Consider the following 21488-nt stretch of genomic DNA (forward strand, 5'->3'; position numbering starts at 1 on the left):
TGTCAAAAAATTTTATTACTGAACATATATTTTCTCTTAATTGGATACATTTATTACAGCGAACCTGCAACATCTCTAGGCGTTTCAAAAAAATTTTTTCTTCTTGCTCTACAAACCAGACCTCCACAGCTTCTATTACCTCCTCGTTGGAATTTACGATTTTTCAAACTTTTTTTCAGATGAGGAAAGAGATGATAGTCAGATGGAGCTAAATCTGGTAAATAAAAGGGGTGTTCTAGTAATTAAAACCCAAAATCACGAATTTTTTGCATGGCAACATGAGATTTGTGTGCAGTGGCGTTGTCCTACAAAAAGGAAACACCTTTGGATAGCTTTCCGCATTTTTGTTCTTCAATTTTTTCCCGTAGAGTGGTCAGTAATGTCGAATAGTAATCTCCAGTTATTGTTCAACCCTTAACCAAAAAATCAATCATGATTACTCAATCCCAAAAAACTGAAGCAAGAACTTTTCCAGCAGGTCTTGGCGAACCAGAGTGTCGCCACTCCATCGATTGTTATTTCGTTTCTGATCCATAGTAACAATTCGATTTAAGATGTCTCTGTTTTTGGACAAGATTCAAACATTCGGGCATCCATTTTGCATCAATTTTTCTCATGTCCAAATTGACGTGAACTATATGATGAACGCGTTCGTATAAAATATTCAGTGCTTCAGATATCCGTTTTAGACCAATTCGACGGTGTGATAGAATCTAAAAAAAACTAAAATGATTGGGAAACTATAGGAGTGAATGCTGGTAAAAGAGGTCAGTGGACTAGTTTTCACCCTTTGAAAATAATTTCCCATATTTAAGCTAAATAATGCAGAAGTAGGTGGACAGTTTTGTGAAATAAGTTCAGAACCTTCGGCTCCTTCGAAACATGGCTTCCGGATTATATACTCGAGGCGAATGAACTCTCCATGACCTTTTTAACACCTTTCGCAGTAAAGCGAAGGTATTGTAATAAATAGAGTCTGTTTGCGCACTCTCTAATTATTTTTATTTTCAGAACTAAATGTCGCATTAGCATCACAATTCGATTCGCAGTAATAAGAAAATATCTGGGACACAAAAATCTTGTTGACACAGAACTGCAGGCAGGAAATAGAAGAGGGTGAGTTGGAAAGTGTTGAAAACACAAATTTCGGATCAATTAAAACATATGAGGAGAGACCGAAGACAACTTTTGTCAGTATACTTGAAAAACATCTCTTACTTCAAGAAAATAGAAGGGAAGCTCAAGATCATACTGAAATGGCTAATTGTATTGAAAATGCTTTTTCAATATCATCAAATGTGGGAAAGAAGAAGAACACTGTTAAAGAGCTCAAGAGCACTCAAGAACAAAATTTATAATTGAACAAGTATTTTTGGAGCACATGTTATCTCATTAAGAATACGTTTTATCACCAATTGAACATAAATAAACTTTAAGATATTGTTATATAGGTTTTAATCATGTTTTGTGTCATTTTTTTGGAATATACACATACTAGTAGATGCTCTGAACAGATTCTGGGACGGAAGTACCGTATTATGAATCTTATCGGCTGCTTAACCGCGGCATCGAAATACAGGGTGTGTTAAAAAGATGTGACCTGTGTCGACGAACGTGTAAGGCGATAACGGCAAAATTGGAATACGGAGTGTTAAAAAGAGGTGACGAGACGTGTTTTGCAAAGTGATAACGAACAACGTACATGTTTTGTAAGTCGACCAAATTTAAATACAGGCTATTGTGTGGGTAGACGAAATTGAAATACGGGGTTAAAAAAAGCGAGGTGATAACTCCCGACGTGACGTAGAGTTTTGTTGATAATGAAAGGGCGTTTTGTTGATAAGCGAACAAGTGACATAAGGGTATTGGCATACCCGGCAGCGAATACAGATGAGTCGAGAAATTGTATAACCGAAAAAGTTGAAAAATGCAACTAATGAGCCTTGATATAATGATAATCTTAATAAACAAAATAACCAAAGTGATATTTGATGTCATTTGGTCGCTAAGAAATTCCAATGAATCATTCTTGACTCACTATTAATTAATGGGCATCAAAGTATCGTCTATACGGGATGTGGGTATTTTTTAATAATAGAAAGGCATTTTGTTGATAATGGTGGAAGATATGTCAATAGCCAGATAAGGCATACCCGACAGCGGCTATCTGGTTAGTCATTAAATTTAGTAGAATGTATAAGATACTTCAGTTCAATTATATCTGCAGTAGATTATAGAAGTAGACTTGAGGAATTTATTGTTAAAATCAGCACATTGAATTGAGACATTATTTTTCATTCTGACAAACGTACGGTTATGAAACGATTCCAAAATATATATCTTGTTCATTCATCGAACAACGATAAAACGCCGCAAGTATACTACAAAATAAATTGGGCACCTGAAGAATTGAAGCAGCAGCAGCATTTTAAGTTACCTCAAACAACAACAACAACAACATATCCACTGAAGAGGATTAAGTCAACAACTCTTCAACATGATCAATTCAAGTAGCAGCAGCATCAACACTTTTACGTTGACGTATTTTTCCATTTTTCCACGTATTCCATCCAACAATGGCCAAATGATGTGAATCTTCTTTATAATAACAAAAAATGGCACGTACAGCAATAACAATTCCGGGATCTCAAACAGTTTCCCTCCCTTTATCGTGCACTTTCATTGAAGTTACAAAAGCACCAAAATTGTTGACTAGTTTTACATCTCCAGTACCATGAACATTTAGACATCCTTTAATGTATAGTAAGGCTTCGTTCATTGCAAAGAATGAGTCAACTTGGTTGATGCTGTACTCTACAATGTTACTGCAGTTGAATGATTTGATAAATGGAGCATAAGTTCAAGATTCTGCCTTTCGAATGAACTTATCAAATCTAAGCTTCCGATAAATATCAAACATTGGATGCATGTCGTTTGGACGTAGTCATTTAATCATTCTTCTTCTTTAATGAATAACCCAAAGCTGTAGAAAGAATTTGTTTGCGAATATAAGATACTTTCATTGGGACACCTTCTGTACTAATTGAGAAATCGATTGCTTCTTGTTATCTATTATTAGGCTCATCGGCTTCCAGTAAGTTACCTCAAACAACAACAACAACAACATATCCACTGAAGAGGATTAAGTCAACAACTCTTCAACATGATCAATTCAAGTAGCAGCAGCATCAACACTTTTACGTTGACGTATTTTTCCATTTTTCCACGTATTCCATCCAACAATGGCCAAATGATGTGAATCTTCTTTATAATAACAAAAAATGGCACGTACAGCAATAACAATTCCGGGATCTCAAACAGTTTCCCTCCCTTTATCGTGCACTTTCATTGAAGTTACAAAAGCACCAAAATTGTTGACTAGTTTTACATCTCCAGTACCATGAACATTTAGACATCCTTTAATGTATAGTAAGGCTTCGTTCATTGCAAAGAATGAGTCAACTTGGTTGATGCTGTACTCTACAATGTTACTGCAGTTGAATGATTTGATAAATGGAGCATAAGTTCAAGATTCTGCCTTTCGAATGAACTTATCAAATCTAAGCTTCCGATAAATATCAAACATTGGATGCATGTCGTTTGGACGTAGTCATTTAATCATTCTTCTTCTTTAATGAATAACCCAAAGCTGTAGAAAGAATTTGTTTGCGAATATAAGATACTTTCATTGGGACACCTTCTGTACTAATTGAGAAATCGATTGCTTCTTGTTATCTATTATTAGGCTCATCGGCTTCCAGCTCAAATTTCCGGGATTAAAGTGCTACGCTCCCCTCAAAAGTTGATTCGAATTTCGTTTTGATCTAAAGCCAGTACTGTGATATCAGTTATTTCACGCTGAGGTATGACAGGTAGATACAACAGTTCTGAGGCGTTTCGTCAATGACGTATCCAGGATCAGGATATTTTTGTTTGGTTTCAGTGAAAGTATAGTTTCCGGTCTAGTCGAATTGGCTGCACCCAATTTGTTTTGAATAAATACCTTGATATCTGCACATTGATATCCACATTCGTTATGCTACAATAGGAATGAAAAGACCAAGATGCAATTTCATAATCTGTCTTCGGGTCTAGTACAATTAGAGTGGAAGGTTGAAAAGTAAATATATGGTTAATACTGTTCACTTGCACGTGACATGACGACTGATACAACTTAATGTTTAGATAATAGACAATTCACTCGAGTGCTCGTTTACGAAGAAAACATGATGCTTGAGAACTTGGAGGACAATGACAGTGTGTAATAAAGTCTTATAATCAATAATTCGGAAGGTCACACATATGCTCGATAAAAAAGTGCTGGAGCTTTCAGCCGTAAAAAGCTGGCAACACATCTCTTGAGAACGAGATAATTGCTATTATAAACGAGTTGAAAGGGGCAGATATAATACATGGATATATTGAAATTTATTCATTCTAAACATGTCTGTCGATAAATTCGGACATCAACTTTCAGTTGACTACCTAAATATCATTGTCACCATACCTTATATGGTGACATTATATTGAAAGTTTGAAATTTTGTAATGTGAATGATCCGACAAACGATAGTGATGCGGTTACGAAAAAATATATTGATAAGCAATTGAACGAGCTCCATAAAGTACCTCAATTACAATTTGAGCAACAACATAATGATATACAGGATTTAGCGATAGGATTTAAAGATATTAGGAATAAACTACATTAAACAAAAATTCCCATATCACAAGCATTGCAAAATAAAATAAATGACATTTCGAAAAATATGCCAACTAAAAAATATGTAGAGGATGTAGTTGCTGTTACCAAGATACTATAAGAAAGGAATTTGAAACCCGCAGTCAAAAATTATACGATTGTTTATCTCGGGATTTAAAAAGAATACACGACGAACCAAGATTTCAGGCATTGACACATGAACAAGCAACAAATCAAAGATAAAGTCAACATGCATGAAGTATTCATAAAGGAATTAAAAACAAAATACAAAGACAGTAATTATATGGTTCAAATATTGGAAAGGGAGTTCAAGCAGTTTCGAATGACAATAATACCCAAAATATCTGACCTTTCTTCAGAGATAACAAATGTCAGGATACTATTAAAAAGACAAATTTAGTGTGAAATCTTAACACGTAAGCAAAGTTAGCTCTAAATATGTCGTCCAAAGAGCAAATTCAGCTTGAAAACGAGCTTCACAAACCGATGCGAAGGAAATTTCCGGTTATTAGAAGTCTTGATAATATATGACAAATTTGGCTGAAATGGGTTACGCTCCTCAAAATAGAAATTACAAACTGATTTTAATTGTCATCGAGTGTTTTTCAAAGTTTCTGTAGACACGTCCACTTAAAACCCAAACGGGTGAAGAAGTCGAGCATTCTCTCTCAAACTCGACGATCCCCGAAGAACTTACAATCAGATCAAGGAAAGGAATTTTACAACAGCAAGTTTCAGACTTTGATGAAAAAATACAATATTAATCATTACAATACATCTAGCACAGAAAGGCAGATATTGGTGAACGTACGATTAGAACGTTGAAATCAAATCTGTACAAACATTTCAGTTTACGTTGCCCTTACAAATGGATTGACGTTATACCTAAAATAAGAAAGAATACAACAATACGAACATTTGACAACAAAGTAAAAACCATCTCAAGTGAATGAATCCAACGAAAAGACTATTTTAGATCGAATCTATAGTCATGTGAAAATCGCTGGTCCACGATAATTTAAAGTTAGAATATTGTACGCATAAGTAAATCAAAGCATACTTTTGAGAGAGATTTTACACCCAATTGGACTACGGATTCAAAATCGTCAACGGAATAGAAAAGGTACTTAGAAAAAGAGGCGCCAAAAAGTAAGTTAAATGGCTCAGTTCGGATAGCAAACATAATAGTTGGATAGAAAACACTGATATTTTGTGGGAACTAGTTTTTGATACGTTGTGTATAAATACAGTTTTGAAGAAAGACGTGTAGACTATAAATTGAGATGAACTCCACTCTGGATTATCAATCCTTACTGAAAAGTCTATATGAGTGATAGTGGTTATTGCAGTGACGCAAGTGAAATGAACTATAGCAGCAAATTGAATAGAATTTTGGAAAAGTATGAAATGACTGCCGAAATCGAAACACGGTACTTATTGTATTCTGAATATTACACTGATACGTGTCGAATTGGGTGCGGTCTAAGTCCAGCTAGAACATTTAGTATCGCAGTTACTCTATCATATGCTGGTAATAAACAAATCTCCTTCAGTAATTATGAATCGGCCATCTTAAATGATATTTTGAATGATCTTTTCTTCTTGCGAAAGCTCAACCTACATAGAAACCGAGTACAAAATAAACCTCAAATATATATATTTCCTTTCGGGCACCAATTTCAACTTTCCATAATTTACAATTAATCCTGACCTCTTCAGCAAGACAATAGTTTCTCAAATTCAGAATAATGCTGAGCATCAGATTTAGAAACTAGAACAAATGAAGAAAGAAACAGTTCTGGAACTTCCTCAGCTTTCACAATTGATCCATTTGAAAGTAGTATATCAATTTCTGATTGAATGTATATTCCTGCTCCGACAATTTCTGGACAGTGAAGAATTAATTTGAATAGGGGTTGATTCAAAAGGTATTTTATAACCTTTCACAGTCTGGATGATAAACCTCAGTGATCGATTCCCAAACCTTAGGAGGCTAGCGGTTCTGAGATCGCTGATTTTGTTGCCGATATTGTCGATTCTTTCAGATTTAACGTTGTCATTTAGAATCGGTGTTTTGAACAAAAGGTTAGGGAATCCTTCATCTCTATTTTTTGACCCTCTGACAAAAATTTTTTCCAATGCATAACAAAACTAGAGTGCAAAATCAGCTCAGGCTCTTTTTGTGCAGAATGTTCCCCAAAGATACGATACAACTAAAATATTAAGGTTATCACCAAAAACCAGTTTAGACATTTTTTATACCAAGTTACATGATTATTTAGCCCCTAGGTAGTGTTGGACATATATGTCCCGGTGGGGCTGAAGGGGTTAAGTGTATCCCTGGATGAGGTCGCATGATGTTTTCATGTAGTGGAAATGCGGAATTTGCTACAAAGATATTGGGTGAAATCATTTGTATATTTGGCAAATGGGACTTTTTACCAAATGTCAATTTGTTTTTCAACATTGCATTACCAAATCCTGTTTCCTAGAACACTATTAAATCATGTCACTAATGTCCTCTAAACGCTGCCATTGAGACGAGACTGAAACTCTTCTTTAAATTAAAATATTCTGAGCCACTAAGGACACTGAATGATATATATTGTTATGGTATGAATATATCCAAAATAAATTATTAAATAATAATAAGATATAAATAAAGCAATAAGTTCAGTTCTGTTATTCGGTTACTTAGAGCAGTTTATCACAATAAAATAAATAACATTCTTTATATTAAGTTTTGGCCAACACTATATTCTAAACTATTATTTAATTTTGACAAATCCTGTATAATCAAAGAATTTAATCCATAAATTGACAGATAAAAACAGGAGCACCAACTTCAAAAATTTATGTGACATACCAACATAAATTTTAAGGTTATAAATGATAAAATATAAAAATTTTGACAACTGCAATGATAAAATTAATAACATAGGAATGAAATAAATACAACAAAGAAATTATAGAATAATATTATTTCAATAAAGTCACAATAATTTAAAAATTTAGAAATGACAATTTAGTAACTAACTTTTAAAATAAATATCATTGGTTAAAAAAAAACAATTAAGAAAAGAATCAACAACGAGAGAAATTTTTGACAAGAAAGAAAAGAGTAAAATAATTTTAATTGAAATTTAAAAAAATTAAAATCTTGATAAAAAAGGCATAAAATATTCAAAGGATTGATAATTAATAATTGTATAAGTGTAGTAATAAGAAATTAGTGAAAAAAAATTAAATAAAGTGAAATAAGTGAAAATACTCACAAAGGGACAATTTCCAAGATAAAGAAGTTGTGAAAAGGAAAAGAACAGGAGTGGAACTACAGCGGAGTATCCGTTTATTCTGGAAGGCCGTAACAATTTCCAATTTAAAAAAAAAAAATTAAAAATACAACATAACAAACACTTAAGGTACTGTTCTATTAAGTTTAAGTATTTCTTTTAGTATATAATATTTGTGTTCACATTTCCATATAATTTAGTTTTATGAGTGTAATTACGAGTATGAATGAATGAATGAATGTTTGTAAAATAAAATAATTGTAATAGCTAGTTAAGAAATTGTATATTTTGAATATTTTATTCATTATAAAGGACAGACCCGGTCTTAAGACTATTATCATCTGACCTTATAACCATAACAATTTATCGCAATAAAATTTTTTAATTTGAACTCACAATATAATACCCTGAGAATAAAAAAATAATAATAATAACATAATAAAATAACGAAATTCAAATAATTATTAATGGCGCCCAAATTAAAATCTGATTTTATTTAAAAAAAATTTATAAAAATAAACATTACACATTATCATACCATAACAATATATATATATATATATATATATATATATATATATATATATATATATATATTAGCGGTTTCTTATTGGTCTTATTGGGAACGTGACAATAATGAAACACCAAAGTGGACTAACCTAACTGAACTTTCGAATACTTGTGTATTCATCGTCAGAGATTGAAATTATGGTCAAATACAATAGAAATTTGTATAAAAATAATAAAATTTCTACTCACAATCATTGATTAAGATTGTCGGAAGTTTTGAATCGTATTATTTTTTGTGGAAATTTTAAATTCATAAGTTTCAAAATTCATTATCTAATTTGACGTTGATGGATATATTGATTAATTGATTAAATATTGATTCTGGTTACTTCAGGAATTTCTATCAATTTTTAATTAGTTAGATTATGAAGGACATTGAATTTTTATAGGTTAGATAAGTATGAGTTGTAGTAAATGATGTTCAATATTGATTGGTTAATTTATGGATAACATTAAATTTCAATGGGCTAGTTCGTTATGAATATAGCTGAATATTTATTGGTTGGAATATAAATGACAATAAATTTTATGTGTTAGGTCGTTACAGGTGCGAAAACAAATTCTTTAAAAATTCAACACCATTAACAACCAACTAATTTCCTTTAACCTATAAATTTCAACTTCACCTTCTACTATTTATACACAACAAGGCGCTATGTTTATCAAATTTACCTCGCTGTTAGTGGGATTACAAAGCAACTGCATTTTCGTATAAGGGGTTGACAAGTATTTTTTATTAATATCTATATTAACTTGTAAAGTTTTACATATATCCATTACTATTAAGCCGTCTAATATACTATGAGATTTGAACAAAAATTTTTGGTATGAAGGTTCTAGTAATTTAAATATTTTTGACAAAGGTATTAAAGTACTATATCTATGAGCATATTTTTGAAAGGCAGTTTATACAATAAATGGGTCGTCTTTAGAATACTTAGAAAATAATCTAAGTGCTACATTTGAGTCAACAAAGGATTTTGAAGACGCGGAATCTATTAAAAACTTTAATTTGTATTCAGGAAGATATTTGTTGGGTAATTCACTTTTATTCACTCTTGTAACAGGTATTATTTGTAGTTCTATGTGGTAAAACTGTTGTAAGGCTGGCCTTAAAAAATTATTTCGGGATTTTTGAAATCAATTAGATAATCTCCAAAATTATCTACTTGTGTATTATAGGGATCTGAATTAGAATTTTGAGGGTAAAATCTTTATTCCGCTTGTAATAATTCTTCGGATACAAAATTTCTTCGAGGTTGATTTTAGTTGGAATAATTTGCGAAATTTTTATCGTTCCAGGTTAGGTTGTTGTTGGTATTATGAGTAGAAACGGACAGTAGCGTTGGATTCGGTAAATTTTGTTTTGGTATTTGATTAAGTCTAAAAATATTGATATTTCTATTTCGTTTTAAAATTTGAGAGTTGGTTGGAAAATTTTGGTTTCTTGAAGACCGTGGTTAAATATTTACGGGGCTCATCGGAAAAGAGTTTGGGACTTGAAATGAATTATCATTTGAAAAACTATCATTATTTAGAGTTTGTACATTATGACCTTGATTGTGGAAGGTATTTCTGTTATTGAAATTATCTCTATTATTGAAATTGATCCTATTCTTAATTAGGTTTTGTTTATTTACATTTTTATTTTGAAAGTTTTGTACATACAACGCATAGTTGTTCGAAGTTACTCTCTGAGACCTGACAAGTTTTTCCGAACTAAATTTTTATGCCAGTCCTTCGTTAATAATTTATTATGCGTTTTTGCATGTAACTCAAATTTAATTTAAATTTGTAAATTTCTGTCATTAAAATGTTGAGGTCGCTCGTTATTTCCCTGTCTCATCATAACAAGATCACGATTTAAGCAGGCCTTATCTCTTATATCTACAAAATTTCTAGAAAGGGTGTCCTTAAGTGATGTCGAAGAAGTGACGTTTGGATTATTTAGGACCAGTTTAGCATTACCACGATATATAGAAATCAAGGAATTAATCAAATATAAATTCTGGAAATGATTTTGTTGTTCTCAATTATAAAAATAAGGAATAAGTGATTCGCATACGAAGAAGTACCTATTCAGTTCATTAGGGTTACCGTCAAAGTCTGGTACGCAGTTTACATACTTTGGTTTGAAATCTGCCATATTATTACAATTATATTTGGATTTAATATTTCTCTTTTTCATTATTCTATTGAATCTAGCTCTGATCTAGAAAGATCGATTAAGTTATCAAATCAAACTCACTGAATAAGTCAATAGACATATGAAATTTATTCAAAATTTCTTATAAAAATATGAATTCCAATATTTCTCTATCCAAAATATATAAGGATGAACAGAACCTTTTCTTAGGTGTGCACTTCTTACAAGACTGAGCAATGTTTGTCTCAACTTTCGATGATAGACGTTGTGAATAGTCGTAGTGGTCCTCCATGGATAATATTCTCGATTTCTTGGTAACTAATCCACTGCGAACGCCTCCACTTACGAATCGCGACTCGAGTTCGATTTCCATCAATTATTGAAACGAAATTGTTGCAATTATGGAAATCCAACCTGATTGCGCCATTGAATAACTTAATTCACAACATTGAACTATTTATTTACATAAATTCTTGTAGAAAATTTGAAAATTCATAGGTTTCAGAATTCAATATTCAAATTGATGTTGATAGAAATATTGATTATTTGAAATATTGATTTTAGTTACTACAAGAATTTTTATTAATTTTAAATTGGTTAGATTTTGAATGACGTTGAATCTTTATAGGCTAGATAAGGATATGTTGTAGTGAATTATGTTAATGGTTGTAATGGGTGTAATGGTTAATTTATGGATAAAATCAAATTTTAATAGATTGTAGCTGAACTTTTATTGGTTAGAATATGAGTCTCAATAAATTTTATGGATTAGGTCGTTATAGGTAAAGTTGAAATTTATAGGTTAATTGAGGTAAGTTGTTTGTTAATGGTGTTAAATTTTCATAGAATTTGATTAAGTTTTTCGTGTGATGTATAATGGTGGATTCGTTCTTTGGATAAATCTAAATACTGTTGTTTCTCCATAATGACTGTGACATTACCTTGTTAAGTACATTGGTCAGTCGAAAAGGTCAGTGATCAGTCCGATAACTTTCGACTTTCGATTATATCCTGATACATGTGAATGAATATAAATTATGAATCTGCCAAAGTTATGACAACTGAAAAAAAGAACACGATTGATTAGACACATGCCCACTTTTACAAATTCGCGGAACTTTCGATTGAATTTCTACTTTAAGCTCTAAACGAAAGACAAAGAGCTATTTTCTTCTATTTTTTCAAATTTCATATATTTTGCTTAGAATAAATCTTATTATTTTAATGATGACAACGTTAGGTTTCGTAGGTACAATATTACGCATGCAAAACTCAAAGTTATAAAAGTTTTACATTATATTTGTTTTTCTAATGACGGCGAACCGAGAAGAACTCTACGTGCTTTTCCAGGATTCAATTTTAGTCACGAATCTAATTAATATCTGGATAGAATGGAGAAAGTTATAGATAAATTTGAACTTCCTGATCTAATTGCTGTTTGTCAAATACTTGGGCTAAATTATACAGACGACAAAAACGACTTCAAGTTGCTCCTTTTTAGTAAACTTCTCTCGCCCTATTGATAAAGAAAACCAAAAGGGTGATCTAGATAGCGAAATAGACGAAGAAGACGGTTCGAATGACGAAGAAGACGACTTAAATAGCGAAAACGACGAAGAAGACGGCTTAAATAGCGAGTATGAAGATTTCTATTTAGAGCATGATATATTGTATAAATACGAGAATGGATTAAAATTACTTGTCGTTCCAAAGAACATGCAGACTGAAATAATAACGAAATCCCACTAGATACTACTAGACTACAAACAAATAGATGACTCTAGTAAGAAAACACTTATACCTATAATTGTAATTCACATAAATTTTACACTTTCCCAAAGGTCCACAAACCCACTTTATCCATGAGACCGATTGTAGCCTACATTGGGGCACCAACGGAACAAATTGAGCTATTTGTAATAGATATTTCAACTGAATCGTATAATTACTTAAAATCATGACTATTTTATAAAGGATTTATTTGATATCTTGATTCAATTTAATAACATAAAATTTTCAGACAATCACGTGTTGGCTAGCCTAGATGTCGTTTCACTTTTCAGTAATATCTATTTAGAAGATTGCCTAAGATCTGTTGATAAAAATTGGCAAGAGATCAGTACCCATTGCAGTATAAATAACAATCAATTCTTACAATTAATAACATTTTTTTTAATAACACATATATTTAATAATAAACTTAATAAAAAAACCATTCGTACACCAATCGCTGCCTCGATGTCACCTATCCTGGCATCCAATGTCGTGGACTATGTATTGGACATGGTTATCCCTGTGCTTTACTTCACACCCTTTTTCATTAGGAAATATATTAATAACATTATCTTCTCTGTACCTAGTAATGGATTGGACAAAATCTTAGATACTTTCTACAGCTATGACCTACATATCCAATTCACAATATAAGTAGAATACACCAACCATTCCGTACCATTTCTTGACATGAGATTTATTCTTAGATTGGATAATTCTATTCGTAATAGATTGGTACAGGAAACTGTGTTCCTCAAGTAGATACCTGATTTACCACTCATACCATAAACATTCTATAAAAGTGAATTTGGTAAAACAAATGAAAAATGGAGTATTGAGGATTGTTAATCCCATTTTTCACAACAGAACCTGAAAATTCTTCTTAACGTCTTCCTAGAAACCTCATACCCCCGAATCCTTTTTTCGCATACTATCATTTAATACATCTTCATCCGTCCTCCAATATCAAAAATTGTAATATCACAACAAATAAGACGACTGAGCTGCCTCAATCTATTGCGGTCAGCAATTGAAATGAGATATCAAGTTCATCAAACAATTGACTCTTTGTCCAGCTTGATTGATTTCAATGGATGTTTATTAAAAGAAACAATTAAATTTAAAACGCCGCAAGCAACTAATCAATTTCGTGAAGATGATTACACAGGTATCGGAAATATATTAGAATGAGTACATTTTAGTATTAAATTTTGCCACATTCCCACTACAAAAACGGTCATAAACTAGCTGGCAAAGACTTTGTTAAAAATAAAACATTTGACTGGTACTGATGTACAATAATATAATAGTGACAATATATTATTTTCAGATAGGAGTTTCTCGAGCAATTTCAGCCTTTCGTTCAATTCTGGATACTTCGGAAATAGATCAATTAAAAACAGTTGGTACAAATCCAGAGCATCATAACCACGTGAATACTGTCAAAAATTTGATACAGAAGAAAAGATACCGGTTATCCAAAGTACTAACAGATATCACAGAAAATAGGAACATGGGAATCAACATTTCCAAGAAATTATTTTCCAAAAAGAAAATCGCAAATGTGGCTAGAAACCACTGTATTCCAAGAACCGTGCAACACAATCCATCTTCTCAACTTTCTTGGCACCAATAAAATTTTTATTGATATCACAAGATCTTAGAAAAAATGGTTCTAACAATTTTGATAGAAAACTACTAATATAATGAGAATTGTGAGTAGAGATTGGTTCTTGTTCAAATAAAAAATTCGAAACAACTTATTTTTATATTAGCTGTCTTTATCCTATATAGAGATACTACTGAATTTTTTGAAATATTTGGATATTTGAAATTTCGTTTAAAAGCATATAATATTGACATTTCGACTGCTATCAGTCTCTATTAAAGTCAAGATAATTTATCAACAAAATCAAATAAAAGAGGGACACGCTAATGTATGTCTCTGCTCAATATATGGAGCAGAACTGGTAATTGTGGCTAGCGATTTGAAGGTGGGAAGTTTTTTAACTATAAAAAGAGAAATTGTCTGGCGTTTATTCAGAAGGATTTGTCTGCGACCAAGAAATTCAATTTTCATTATCTGAGGTATTTGGTTCATAGCCTTTAACTGACCCTGGTAAATGGTAAGCAGACTTGTGATCGTTATGTTCGCAGTTTATACAAAATTCCTCACATCACATTTCATAACATCCATAACATCATGTATTTGTCCACATTTTAAACACTTTTCTGTAATACTTTCGCAAAATTTTTTTTTCGTTTCGACTGAACTTAACTCTTAACTCTTAACACGCACATGCATAATGAATCTCCAACTGGCGAAGCACAAGATTGAGGCAGTGCTTATTAACAGCAGAAAAGCAGTAGAGACAATCAAGCTGATAGTCGGTACACAAGAAATCACATCACAACCGTATATCCGATATCTGGGAGGGATGCTTGATGCCCGACTCAACTTCAAGCAGCAGGTAGAACACGTCACTGCCAAAGCATCGGTAGTAAGAGCTAATCTCGCAAGACTGATGCCTAACGTCGGTGGCCCAAAGCAGAGCAGAAGACTACTATTATCATCAGTTGTCACATCGGTGCTCACTTATGGAATATCCATTTGGGCAGATGCGCTGGAGCTGCAAGGAGAAAGGCTGGACCAGTATATCGTCTAAATGCTGTAAGAGTAGCCAGCGCCTTCCGCACAATATCGGAGGAAGCAGTCTGTGTCATTTCCGGAACTTTGCCACTCAGAGTTCTAGCTGAGGAAAGAAGGAACCTTTACCAACGAAAGAGGTCAACTACACTAAGTGCCGAGGAACTCAGAGCTGAAGAACTGCAGAACAGCATCACACGATGGCAATCGCAGTGGGGTGCCGCAACAAAAGGAAGATGGACATACCGGCTCATACCAAAGATCGACGTTTGGCTGAATCGGAGTTATGGCGAGGTCAACTATTATCTGACGCAGATGTTGTCAGAACATGGATGCTTTCGGACATATCTTCACCGCTTCAAGTATGATGATTCACCGGAGTGCCCGTCCTGCCCAGGAATCAATGAAGTCGCAGAGCACGTTTTCTTTGACTGCCCACGATTCTATCCACAACGAGATAAGCTGGAGACGATCCTAAAGAAGAGAATCCAGCCAGAGATAATAGTAGAAGAAATGCTGTCATCAGAAGCTGTCTGGAACGCTATCAATTCGTTTGTCACGGAAGTCCTTACGGAACTGCGTTCCATTGAAAGAAGAAGAGCGAATGACGTCCACTAGAAGAAAGAAGACATAAAATCTTAGCTACCAGAAGGAAGAGCACCTAATTCCTCCCTCTGCGATGTAATGCCTAAAAGGCTGGTCTGCGGGGGATGAGAGAATAGAAGATAAGAGGTTTAGGGTTTAGTGAGTAGGGGCACTAGCGCTGCAGAGTCGAGTCTCACATATCCAGGCGTACCACCTATGCATGGAATCCGTAAAAACGATTCCCCCCTCTTATAAAAAAGCCTTGGGTTTCAGACACCACCAAAAAGGCAGCAATATGGGCATGTGGTAGACTGCCGTTCGAACAGCTACCTACTAACCCCACCCGAGGGTGCGTCAGGGCCAAGATAGGGGGGGCGTTCACCTATATAGCTGCTACGCACCACCGAGTGCATCATTCGAAGAGTTCGAGAACTTCCTCGGCATCTTAGTAGCGAACGTGAGAAGACACGAGCCAGCCACCATCTCCGGAGATTTTAATGCCTGGTTCATCGAATAGGGCAGCCGCGAGACGGACAGGAGAGTGAAGCCCTACAAAAGTTTTCTCGACACGTTTTGATGAATGAGGGGACTACGAGTACCTTTCGTAAGGGCGCCGCGAGCTCCATCATCGACCTAACGTTCATTAGCAGCGCCCTCGCGAGAGGGGGCTGTGAATGGAAGATAGATGAGGAGTTCACAAATAGCGACCATCATGCTATAATCTGGGAAATCAACATCAACTCCAGAAACGGGCAGCGCCAAAAAGGTATAAGGAGGCAGACAGTGGGCTAAAATAGCAAACACTTGGACGTAGAGACCTTCAACCTCGTGATGAGGGGATCTGCAGCGCCTCAGTCAACAACTGCTGAAGGCATCACAGAGGAGGTAGCAGCGGCCATTGAGGCAGCTAGCGACGCGTCAATGCCAAGGTGTCGCCCAAGTAACGGCCGAACACCAGTCCACTGGTGGAACTCGACCATCGCACAACATCGGCGAGAATGTCTCAAGGCAAGAAGGCAACACCAGAGAACCCGTAAGAGAAACAGGGAAACGACCGAGGAACTGAGACGAAACTATGAAGAGAAGAGGCGTCTCCTTAGAAACGCTATCAACTCGAGTAAACGAGATTACTGGAAGGAACTCTGCACGGAAGTTGATCGGGACTCTTGGGGCAGACCGTACAAAACGGTCATGCATAGGATTAAAAGCCTACCCACAACAACACCAACATGTCCTGACAAGCTACTCAGAATAATCGTACACTTATTACCAGAGAAACCAGAACTCCCCGACCACCCATGGTCGGATGGAGAAATGGATATCCCAGGAGTGACCAAGGAAGAACTCATGAAGGAATGCAGCAGATTGCAGAACGGCAAGGCACCAGGTCCAAGCGACACGCCCAACATCGCACTCAAGAGTGCAATTGCCGCGAGACCGGACATGTTCATAGACATGTACAACGCCTGCCTCCGACAAGGCGTATTCCCATCCTGATGGAAGCAGCAGAGGTTGGTTCTTCTCCCAAAATGGAAGAAACCACCGGACGACCCATCATCCTTTCATCTACTCTGCATGCTTGACTCAAAAGGAAAGAACATGGAACGGATGGTGGCTGACAGATTGTAGCAGTACATCGACCCTCAACTCTCCGAATTCCAATGTGGATTTAGGAGGCAAATCTACCATCGACGCACTTTAACTCGTCACGAACATCGCGAAGGAAGCCATCTCAGGATAGAGGTGGGAAGGCGGTTGCAAAAAGTATTGTCTCATCGTCACACTCGACATCAAGAACGACACGTTCTGTCCTGGAGCCACTCTTGTTGAACGTGATGTACGACAGTCTTCTCCACCTAGAATTACCAGAGAACACAACACTCGTTGCATTCGCCGACGACGTGGCAGTCGTACTCATGGCGAAACATCTGGAGGAGCTACAAGCAGCATTCTCCACAACCATCAGAGGATAAGACAGTGGATGCGTTCAGCTGACCTGTCTTTGGCGGAGCACAAGACGGAGGCACTTCTCGTGAGTAGCCGGAAGAAAATGGAGACCATCACCATTAGAGTAGGCGACCACGACATACAGTCGGTACCCAATATTAGGTACCTTAGTACCCCCGACTAAAATACAAGGAGCATATAGCTAGCGTCAGCAAGAAGGATTCAGCAGTCCAGGGCGCGCTTTCACGGATTATGCCCAACATCGGAGGCCCCAGGCAAACCCGGAGACGACTACTGGCAACTGTAGTCAGCTCCGTCCTGCTGTATGGAGCACCAGTGTGGGCAAAATCGATGGAGATAACATCATACCGCAAGACAATGTCATCAGTCCAGCGGCTATCAGCGATCAGAGTGGCGTCAGCATACCGAATGGTATCACACGACTCGGTCAATGTCGTTGCATCATGCACGCCTATTGACATCTTGGCAGGAGAACGACAACGGCAAGATAGGCGGAAGAAGGAAGAGCAGCGGAAGGTCCTCTGCGACGAGAAGAGGCCTGAGAGTCTTCGTCTCTGGCAAGAGAGATGGGACTGCTCAACGAAAGGTCGGTGTACACATCGAGTTATCCTAGATATCATAAAATGCACGGGGAAGTCGGGTACCACATCACCCAGCTCTTGACTGGACATGGGTGCTTCCGGGCATACCTGCACAGATTCAAGAGAAATAACTCCCCAAACTGTCATCATTGCGGCAATGCGACCGAGGATGCGGAGCATATGATCTTCCAGTGCCCCTCTTATGAAGAGACACGGGAGGAGTGGAGAGAGGGAGGGAAGAGTGCCGTCGGGGAACCACCGTTCCAGGAGCAGAGTTAGAGGTGTTAGGGAAGGTTTAGTGCGGTAAGAATCCCACATAACTCGCCTGGCACGTAGAAGGTTCATCCAAGTGAGTACCTTTTGAAGGTTCCCCCCTGCACCTCATTAATCTAAACACAAAACACACACACACGCGCACACACACATACACACACACGCGCACACACACATACACTCACACGCACACTCATGACTCATGACACAACTTCTTTGCAAGATAACCCTATCCCTGGGACATCCTCTCAAGATCCGGAATATTCCGAATAATGGATATTATGCCGAAGAATTGGGAAAATCAAAAGAAATTTCACATTACCATAGACATGTATTACATTATTAGATTTAAATTTATTAGCCGAAACCTTAATTATTGATCCAAATAATTTCCTCAAAGCTCCTATCAAAGACGGACCTCTCTCACTCCTATATGCTAATATAATCACCTACATAAACAAACAACTGATGATGACCTTCATAAAATAACGCGTAAGCAAATGAAACACTTTTTAATTTTCTTGATACAACTATAAAATACATCACAGGAAATCCGGATGACTCAGATTTAACTTTGTTAAAAACACATATAATAGCTATAGAGTTGAAAGAGAACGAAATTATAAAAAAAATTAATAATCAAATCTCATTCGGTCAATCCTTAGATACTAGATTTAATAAACTGTTGATAAAAATAAATAATAATAGTATTGCAATTGTATCTGCACTTAAGAAATTATCTGCTGATTTAGACGGTTATATTGCTCTTCACAATGAAATAATTAATCTTCAGAACGTAAACGAATTCATCATTAAACTAATTAGAACATTTAGATATAACATATATTGAATTATTTACTTTAAAAGAATTGCTATTTGTGAAAAACGAACTTATTCAAATTTACTCCAGAGATGCCCTTCTTATTAACGATGAACATCCCTATGAACTCATAGAATCTTCTAGATCTTTTATCTGCGTAACCTCCAATACAATGCTCATAATAATCAAGATCCCAATCCTTCATATAAACCCTTATCCTACATTCAGAATTTATCCTATACCCAACGAAGATCACATTATGTTGCTGCCACCTGCTAATTTCTATGCCAACAACAGATGGTATGAAAAAATGTATTGGTCGAGACGAAAATATTATTTGTATAAATCATATATCTTCGAGATGCCTAATTCCAAATGTTAATAACTGCACCAAATGCATAGCAACCGAAAATTTTGTGCAGGAAACATCACAAGTCATGTTAATAGGAATAGTCCATCTTATTAAAATCCAAGATCAATTGATCCGATCAACCAGTGTCCAGTTAACTGAAGAATCAATTGTTATTGAAGTGTACTTTACACGAAGAAAACCATCCAAGTAATTTCCGTTCCAGAAGCCGTACCCATGAAATTCACACCAGACCATAAAATCAAAATAGAAAAAGTGAAAATTCCAGAAACCCATGGTCAAATTCAACCAATAGAGCCGTTGGAAAATCTACCCCAGATTTCTACAGGGCGCAGTGCCGCATCTGTTACTTTATTAATCTCTGTTTCAGCAATTTTATTAGTAATTTTATTAAAGAAGAAAAGAAGAATTTCAAAATTCCTTTTTGGACCCAAGCTGCAACCAGCCCAGGTCCAAGTATTAGAAGAAATATAACAAGACATTTCGAAGACTTCGAGGACGAAGTCTGAGCCAAAGGAGGGAAGAGAAATGTAAACATAAGGAAACATAGGATGGTTTCCGACCGACATGCTTAATCAGCAGATGAGATATTATAAAATAACAAAACACATGTTTTTCACGGCTTTTTGTATAGTAAGATCTTTATTGTAATCTTTGTTGTAGTAAAATCTATTTAAGTACTATTCAAAATCCAAAAAGTTTTTAATATCTGTATATTTGAAAATGAAATATTTTTAAAAAAGTTACAAGTGTTGCAAACGACATTTCTATACTAACTTCATTATGAGAAAGTAAACTAATTGTTATAACAGTAATGAAATACATACAACGGGAGCTGATGACCTCGATTATGACAGAAGCCAGCTAACATTAGCTGGTGGCGTTCTAGTTTTATGGATAAGCGTTAAAACATTGAACAGGTTCTCGCCCGATTCACGCAGTTAGCGACCACTTAGGAACGCCGCATGCTGTTAATTGCCTTTTTTATTATTTTTTCTTTTCATTCTGTACTGTTAAAGTTAACATTTGTGAATACATTATTTTTATATTCTTGCTAATTTTAGCAGAAAGTTATTGTGTTTACTCAATTCTAGTACAATAATGGAATAGTACGCTTACTTGATTTTTTCAATATGTTCCATATTTAATGTATCTAAAAATTTCTTATTTTATTGGCGACGATCAAAACACACTGAATACACCAGTTCTCGTCAGATTAAGATGATATATATGGTTCATCTTTATGTCTCATGAATGCAAGCATCACCCATATTAAATTAATAAATAACGAATATAAACTAAGTAAAATTACAATAATAGAAAGAAATTGAATGGCATTGGTATTCATTTAAAACAGGCTGGGGCAAAATCTGATTTTAAAAAAAATCAAAAACCATTGATTTTTTTAAAAAATCACGAATTATTATTTTTTAAATTTGAATATAAAATTTGAACATTTTGATTCTTCGAAATTATTGTTAATTATTTTAATGTATAAGTCTAAAAATTATAATACAATTTGCGACTCAAAAACTTGTGACAACGCATTTGTCGCGCTTCTTGCAAGAAAATTCTTGTCTCATTACACAGTATCGAGTACTGCCGAGTACAAACGCGTTTGTTGTGCTTTTTGCAAGAATATTCCTGTCGAGGTTTCCTTCTCAACCTATAAATTGACGTTGCACTCAATTATATGAAAACACTGGACTGTTACCTTTAGTAATAAAATTAAATGCCCGC

General features: G+C 35.1%; 2 protein-coding genes across 2 annotated transcripts in view; both read left to right on the forward strand.

The window, feature by feature from the left end:
- The window catches only part of LOC130449896 (putative ammonium transporter 2), a 146672-nt gene extending 132517 nt beyond the window's left edge, over positions 1–14155 (forward strand). The window contains exon 11 of the mRNA XM_056787962.1: positions 13835–14155. Coding sequence (XP_056643940.1) covers positions 13835–14140 — 306 coding nt within the window. The 3' untranslated portion in view covers positions 14141–14155. The remainder of the gene's footprint in view (positions 1–13834) is intronic.
- Positions 14156–14810: 655 nt separating this feature from the next.
- LOC130449897 (uncharacterized) lies at positions 14811–15170 on the forward strand. The gene has a single exon (XM_056787963.1). It carries the CDS (start codon positions 14811–14813, stop codon positions 15168–15170), a length of 360 nt encoding a protein of 119 aa, XP_056643941.1.
- The last annotated feature ends 6318 nt before the right edge of the window (positions 15171–21488 follow it).

The sequence above is a fragment of the Diorhabda sublineata genome, chromosome 10, assembly GCF_026230105.1.
Source record: "Diorhabda sublineata isolate icDioSubl1.1 chromosome 10, icDioSubl1.1, whole genome shotgun sequence".
Lineage (NCBI taxonomy): Eukaryota > Metazoa > Arthropoda > Insecta > Coleoptera > Chrysomelidae > Diorhabda > Diorhabda sublineata.

Bases quoted from the DNA above. Each gene is read 5' to 3' on its own strand.
- LOC130449897 (XM_056787963.1), top strand. From the start codon at position 14,811: ATGAATCTCCAACTGGCGAAGCACAAGATTGAGGCAGTGCTTATTAAC.